The sequence below is a fragment of the Pyxicephalus adspersus genome, chromosome 6 (genome assembly GCF_032062135.1).
Source record: "Pyxicephalus adspersus chromosome 6, UCB_Pads_2.0, whole genome shotgun sequence".
Classification (NCBI taxonomy): Eukaryota; Metazoa; Chordata; class Amphibia; order Anura; family Pyxicephalidae; genus Pyxicephalus; species Pyxicephalus adspersus.
The window spans coordinates 103,594,552-103,602,462 of NC_092863.1; the positions used below are offsets into that span (position 1 = coordinate 103,594,552).

The 7,911-nt window shown below is 39.2% G+C and overlaps 1 protein-coding gene across 1 annotated transcript in view; it reads left to right on the forward strand.

Moving 5' to 3' along the window:
• The window catches only part of NUDT2 (nudix hydrolase 2), a 5,550-nt gene extending 2,349 nt beyond the window's left edge, over nucleotides 1-3,201 (forward strand). Inside the window, exon 3 of the mRNA XM_072413533.1 lies at nucleotides 2,784-3,201. Within this exon, the coding sequence (XP_072269634.1) occupies nucleotides 2,784-3,108 (325 nt within the window). The 3' untranslated portion in view covers nucleotides 3,109-3,201. The remainder of the gene's footprint in view (nucleotides 1-2,783) is intronic.
• The last annotated feature ends 4,710 nt before the right edge of the window (nucleotides 3,202-7,911 follow it).

A 7,911-nucleotide genomic window follows, 5' to 3' on the forward strand; every position in this document is an offset into this window, starting at 1 on the left:
CCCAGCATGGAGTGATGTATTTTGCTGCAGATTACTGCCAGGTTATGGCCTCAGACACCCAGCATGGAGTGATGTATTTTGCTGCAGATTACTGCAATGTTATGGCCCCAGGCACCCAGCATGGAGCGATGTATTTTGCTGCAGATTACTGCCAGGTTATGGCCTCCGGCACCCAGCGTGGAGTGATGTATTTTGCTGCTGCTGCAGAGGACTCTCAGGTTAAGGCCCCCAGGCACACATGAAGCAAAGTACCAGAATGTCAGGGTCAAGGACAATCCAAAGTTCATGAAATGTTGAGAGTAAACATAGTCAGGTGCAGGAAAGAGTCAGAAACCGGAGAAGCAGCTGGAGCATATATAGGATCACTTGAACACAATGGACACTGGAGACACTGGGCCTAGTTTATTAAAACTCTCTAAGACTGGACAATCTGGGTAATCCAGCAAACCTGAAAGTGTATTTCTTAAAAATCATTTGCTATGAGTTGGACAATGGTTTTGATCCTGGACCAGATCCATTCCAGGTTTCCTGAATCATCATCATCTTCTCCTCTTTGAGAGCTTTCATAAATTCAGTGATTTACATGGTTTAAAGGAGACAAAAGTGGCTTAGCACTAACTTATTGCTCCAACACCGAATTGCATGCTCCTTATACACCAGCCAATCAGGAGGGCCACCAACGCTTGTGGCAAAAACGTAAGGATTGACGATGCTGGATCAGATGGACAGAAAGTGTGACGATAGTTGAAACCAACAGCATTATTGTATTATATAGCAGCCTATGATCCTTTATATATGTGTCTGCATTCATATTTTTAATTTTTATTGCAATTTTTATTACATTTTTAGAGATATGGCAATATTATGTATGAAAAGTATAGAAAACTCCCAAGAAATGAAAGAGGGTAGTATTGCATGATGTAAAATGCTTTAAAATAAAAATAAAAGAATAAAAAGGAAAATTTGTTACCAGAATATATTCCAGCTTGATACAAAAAAGACATAACACTAGTCAGACAAAGGAAACAGTGAGAAGATACATCATTTGCATAGCTCAAGGCATTGATTACAGTTATAACGTGATGTCTAGGTCAGCATTTCTCACGTTCTTCCACCTAGAAGGACCCTTAAGGCTTTATTAAGATGAACACCCATGGAGGCTTCTTACACATTGGGGCTGATTTACTAAAGCCTTATCCGAGGCTGAAGAGGTTATACTTTCATCAGTAAAACTGAGTGATGCAGAAAACCTGGAATAGACCTGGTTCTGGATTGAAAACATTCCTATCAAATAGCAAATGACTTTTAGAAAGTTCATTTCAGGTTTGCTGAATCATCCAGTTTTACTGATGAAAGTGTATTTTCTGCAGCCTTGGAGAGCTTTATCACACCAATGTTTCTGAAGGGGAAAACCCATTGTAATGAAGGCATTGTCATTAATAGAGAAGTACAGATGCTTGAGATTGGCATCTAATAGCTGTGTGCCTAAAAACGGTTGGCTTCCGTTTTAGTCATTGGAAACTATCACACTTTGGGTGTTATCCAGCCTGGAGGAGGAGATTACACAGAGACATCAAAGTTTCAATATACTCAGTGTCATTTTTTGTTACAGCTTCAATGTTTGCTATGATCTATATGATAATATATGACTTATCTTCAGTTTATTAAACCGATCAGTGTAAGTTCTCAGGCTACTTCTGTAGCCTAGGAAGCATGAGCGATTTGGGGTATTTACCCACAGATATTTGTAATGTAAAATGAAGCTCATTTGATTTCAGGGAGGGTTAGAAGTTGGGTAAGGAGGATACAAGGGACCAAGTTAAAATAAAGTGCTTAATTTGTTTCTAAAACCATGTGAGAAACTTTCTCAGCTATCTCTATCACATCAGACTTACCAAATGTTCTATGAGTTATAAAACACCCCTATTCCCTATGAAATGAATTGACAGGGTTTAGGTTGAAAAGAGAAAAGTTTACCTAAATAAACATACTAGAAACCTGCATATTCTAGACAAAACGCCATATATATATAAAAGATCCAGAGGAAGGCAAAACAAAACCCTGGTACAATTTGCTTCAACAGGGGGATCCCTGGATCAGCAGTCTCTGTTATCTTTCTATGTTCTTTATTCTCCCCATTTATATTCTGTGCTTCTAGAAATCATCCGGGTTTTTCCTAAAGCAATCTATAGTAGTTGCTAAAACTACTTCCTGAGGGTGCCGATTCCACATTTTCACTGACCTTACAGCGGGGGTGTCCAAACCTTTTGCAAAAAGGGCCAGATTTGGTGAGGTGAAAATGTGTGGGGGGCCGACCACTAACCAGGGTTAGTGTGGCCGTGGTCTGCGCGGTCCTGCACAGCACATGCCCTCCAGGGTGACATAAGGGATTGCCTGTGCATGGAGTCTGGTGTCAGTGCGGGCTCCGTGCAAAGCACGTCCTTGGAATCAGAGTGGACCTGGTCCGTGCGGGTCCCGCACAGCACACGACCACTATAATGACCTAGGAGATTCCCGTCCTGCCGATTATGCCGGCTGAGTAGCGGGCTGATAACTGCAAAGCAGTTGATCAACTCTATTGAAATATAAAATAGCTTTTTTGTACGTGTGTATTTTATACACGTGTCAAAAGTGCTTGCAGACTGCATAATATTATTTTTATGACTGAGGCTGCGGGCTGGTGGAAATCTAAACGCGTTCCGCAATTGGCCCTCGGGCCGGACTCTGGACATGACTGCCTTACAGGGAAGAATTCCTTCCTTACATTGACCATCTTATTGTATTTCAGGCCATGTGGACCCCGGTGAGGATGACATGACTACGGCTCTGCGGGAAACCGAGGAGGAGGCGGGTCTACACGCCAACCATTTCAGGGTGGTGGATGGGTTTCGGAAAGAGTTAAATTACAAAGTCAATAACAAGGAAAAAACTGTCATCTATTGGCTAGCAGAACTAAAGGACCCAGCCGCACAGGTGAAGCTCTCCAATGAGCACCAGGACTTCCGCTGGCTGCCGCTAAAAGAAGCTTGTTCCTATGTGGGGTATCAGGATATGCAGGACACACTGAATGACGCCTATCGGTTCCTCCAGGGGAACCTCAAACCGTGAACCAATCTCCAGCAGCTTTTATGGCTCCACCAATAAATGTTTTCCTATATGTGATAATTATATAGTTTTAGAACAATAAATTAATTGAACGTCTTTTCCTGTCATGGATTAGAATATTGTAACAATGTCTAATATGTTAAACTAATGCAAAAAAAACTTTTATTAGGTGATGTTTACTTGTGATGTTTGGGAACAAAATGTGTGCTTGATACCTGGACACCTTTGTCCCCCACTGCCTAAAGACAAAAGCTTACTTTGCATATTGGTGAATCAGCCCTGCATTAGTGTCTTAATTATAAAGGATTCATCGACAGGTGGATATGACATGCAGCTGACCTGCTTCTAATGGGTTTAGCTTTCCTATAGACATGTATGTGAATACAAACTAGAGCCCTTCAACACAGTGTCCTTATTATATTCATATTCATATTATTATCCAGTATTTATATAGCGCCGACATATTACTCAGAGCTGTACAAAGTCCATAGTCAAGTCACTAGCTGTCCTTTAAAGGAGCTCACAATATAATGTTCCTACTATAGTCCCATGTCATTAACATAGTCTAAGGTCAATTTTGGGGGGAAGCCAAATAACTTAACAGCATGTTTTTAGAATGTGGGAGGAAACCCACAAAAACACAGGGAGAATCTGCAAACTCCATGCAGATAGAGTCCTGGCTGGGATTCCAACCTGGGACTCAGCACTGCAAAGGCTGGAGTGCTAACCACTGAGCCACCATGCTGCGCTTAGCATAGGGTATATTCTTAACATTACATCCAAGATGGTGGCACCCAGCAGCAGTCTTCGGAGTTTAGGTCTACACTAAAAGGTTTTTACAAGTAACAAAAATACAATATATTAAATGCACATAAAATTTATGGAAAGAATATTGTAAAAATAATTGACCTGGCAACGGAGTCTCTATATGCCCTTATGAGAAGCCTTTGAGGCCAGGCTTTATGTTGGACATTTAGGACAGTAATGGAGCACATTGGATCTTCATGATGGGAAGTTTGTGGGTGGTGCAGACTTTCCAGAGTCCAGTGGGACGCTTTATTTATTTGCATCTGCTACATCCATAACAAGCTGAGAAGTCCTGGCAACACCTAATGCTGCAATTATAAATGACTGGCCTTGTGGTGGTGCTTGCTTTTGATCATTGTGAGTATGGTGACTCCCTTAAAAACCATCATGCAGCACAGGAGTAAGAGTAACAGCTTCAACTCTTGGGCAGGATTTTTAATTTATGTCTGGAAAAGGGAAAACATATATAGAGCTTGCCTATCAGAAGCTAAAAAAGAAGAGTTCCCTACAACATCTGAGGTATGATACTCACCTATTTGGCAAGCTGTCACTCACCTTCCCTTTGTTCTAATGCTGCAGCTTCCCTTTAACATCTGACACTTGCAAGAATGTTGGTTGTTATTTTTTCCCCCAACTCATAGGCATGCACATGCATATTCTCATCATGCAAAGCTACTTTGTGATACTTCTCCCACCTCCTAGATTGTAAGCTCTTCAGGTCAGAGTCCTCTCTTCCTCCTGTGTCACTGTCTGTATCTGTCTGTCATTTACAACCCCGATTTAATGTACAGTGCTGCTTAATGTTGGCACCATATAAATACTGTTTAATAATATTAATGCAAAGACAACAGGGCTCCTCTGCCTCTCTTTCCACCCATAGAATATGAATGATATACTGATGTATGATGAATAATGATGTACCAATTCTCTTCTAGGTGTCATGTGATTGATTAAAGGTACCAACCTGCACCAATACAGAGATCCCTCCTCCTAATCTGCATTTCACAGGTCTTATAGCAAACTTTCAGGTGACAAATTTATGCATTTTCATGTAATGATCTCATGTAATTGACGGAAGTATAAGAATTTGACTTTACATCTGTTTTTAACAAATTTAAAACAGCACAGTTGCAGAATTAGAAGCGGAGCAATGGACTAGTAAAATTCATATGTTTACAAGGATTGAGATTATTCTTCTTCTTCTCCTCCCAGACACAGGCTGGGCTCAAAGGATGCAAGCTGAATGATAATGACTGATGGCATCTAAAAAATGACTGCACATTTTTTCTGGAATTAATTTGAATATTATTTTTTTATATTATTAGGCTATTTATTTTTATCTTGGTATTTGTTAGTGGAGCTATAATTGAGATCTGCTGGGCAGTACATAAATGTAGCAACACAGAGTGTCTTTGCAGAACATAATGTTTTTGTAAACACATATTTCTACATTTTTCCTGCATTGCACACTTCATGGTAATGCATGCAGCACAAGTCAGCTTTCATGGCTCATTGACACATATGCGCTGCTTTAGCACATGTGCATGGTAACATATTGTGTTATTGTATACAAAAAATAAACATTATTTTCCATCTTACTGTAAGTTTTGTTTAATTTCGAAAAATAAAATGTTATTTTATGGTTTATTATTGTTTAAATTTTTAAATTACATAGATATGAGGGTACCAAAATCTTTTAAATGCTTAGGGCCTCTACGGGTCTGAAATCTGTCCCTGGAACTAAAGCTGCATACACACATGCAATAATTGTCGTTGGAAATGAACGATCCAGGAAAGACAAAAAAAGTGCACAAGGACTGGTCAATGACGCGGACGAACAGGGAATCTCGCCGGAAACGAACGACTGTCCTGGTGGATCTGATTGGGTGACAATCGTTCATAATCTATTGTGGGCACGGTTGTTCAGTGATCGTGGATTGTTCTTTGATACACTTTCTCCTGTCACTTCTTGCATCCTTCAAACGATCGTTTAAACGAACGTTCCTAGTGTGTACATTATTAGTGAATTATAAATTGAACAATCGTATCGTTACAACAAGTACAGAATTGTGTACAATACGATTGTTCAAAATAATCGGGAATAATCGTTGATCGTTCGTTTTCAAACGATAAGTATTGCAGGTGTGTACCTAGAGTTACATTATCTTTGGGAGCCCACGGCAAAGCACTATTAAGAATGAAAGGCACTACATTGCACAACTTTTGTTATGTAGCTTACTGTGTTCATATATGTGAATGGGCCCTTAGAACCTGTTCTCTTTACTGCTGTGTACTGTGTTTTTTAAAGCACGTATGTGTTGTGTTTAGTAGCATGACATTGAAATGTACAGCCCAACCCACCACAATGCATAAAAATATAATGCAAGCTGCACATTTAAAAGCACAGAGCATGGCAGTGTGCTGATAAGGAATGTTAAAAGGTGCAACTGGTACCCCGACACAGCAACCTATGTCATATTAGCTGCACATGTTGATCTAGCACACAACTGCTCCACTGAAAAAGCATTCTTTAATGCAACTCTCAAAGTAAGCAGAATCAGAAAACTTGCTTTTAGAAATTTAATTTACAATTGCAATTTTTACATGTTAGTTTTTTTTACAATTTTAAGTTTTTACATTTCATTTGTATGTTCAGTAAATTTTTATTAGGAGTTTAATTTTAATAGCAGTATCCATAAACATATTTCTTTTACAATGCAAAGTAAAAAAAAAAAAACAGAACAAAAAGTAACAAGAAATTGGGAAGTGGGGGCACCATGAACAAACAATCGTAAAATCTGAACACCGGATACATAGCCAATATTTAGACTCAAACAAAAGCATACAAACAATCGGTGACTATAATTTTAGAATTATCAAAATACAACTTTACCATGTTGTCAAAACCGACCTATTTAAATCCGGTACCGAGTAATGTACCCAGGGTTCTCAAACCTGTATGAATTTAGAATAAGTATCTTTCAACCTACTAGACAGCTTTTCATTGATGCACATAGTGTTGTATTTCTTACCAAAATTATTTTTATTATTATATAGCGCCAACATATTATACAGCATTGTACATAAAATAGGGGTTGCAAATGATAGACGGATAGGGTGATTGACACAGGAAGAGGAGACGACCCTGCTTTTTAGTATCTTGGTTGTCATGATTATTTTAATATGCCAAATCAATGGACGGGTTTGTGTGGTATTGTACTGCAAATGCATTCTCCTGATTAACTGGAAATAAAATGCAGAAAGAAAAAGAAACCGTTTTATTTTTATTCCAATGACCTATGGACACTTTTCGTTAGGCACGGTTTGGGAACTTCTTCGCAGTTGTCAACCCCCCCGGTTATAGGACTGTAGGGTGTCTGGTTTCTCTGTGGCGGTACAGCTAGGCATTGTGTCCCGATTATGGTAGGGAACCATCTGTTATCAGGGAATTAGTCCCATCATGCTGCCATATGGAAGAGGGCATCCCACCCGCCGGCTTACATATCCTTGTGTGTCTGGTGACATCTGATCTTCAGCCTTAGACAAATGTCCCATTACCACGAGTTATATTCTGCATGGAGACTTCAAGTGTCATATTTTTTTTTTAAATTCCTTTTACATATATTTCCATAGTTAAGAAGAAATTTTTGTTTAGTATTTGTTATTTTAAAAATGTTCTATATGGATTGGACTGATTGAAAAATAAATTGTTCATTATCATGCAACATTGTCATCAACTTCTTCCTGTGTTGTGACGCCTGGTTTGTCTGAATTGATTGCTTCCCAGTTGCTATTATAAATCATTTACTTACAAAGTAAATGATTTATAAGTACAAAGTACTTAAGTAAGTACAAAGACCAGTCCACCTCAAGGAGTACACATCCGGTCCACAGCCGATGTCCCTTTTGCAATAGTATAAACATGTTTTCATTTTATGCCCCCATCCTTGTCCTGGAATGGGCACCGCCATCTATCTCTGCTCTTTTTTTTCGGTGTCA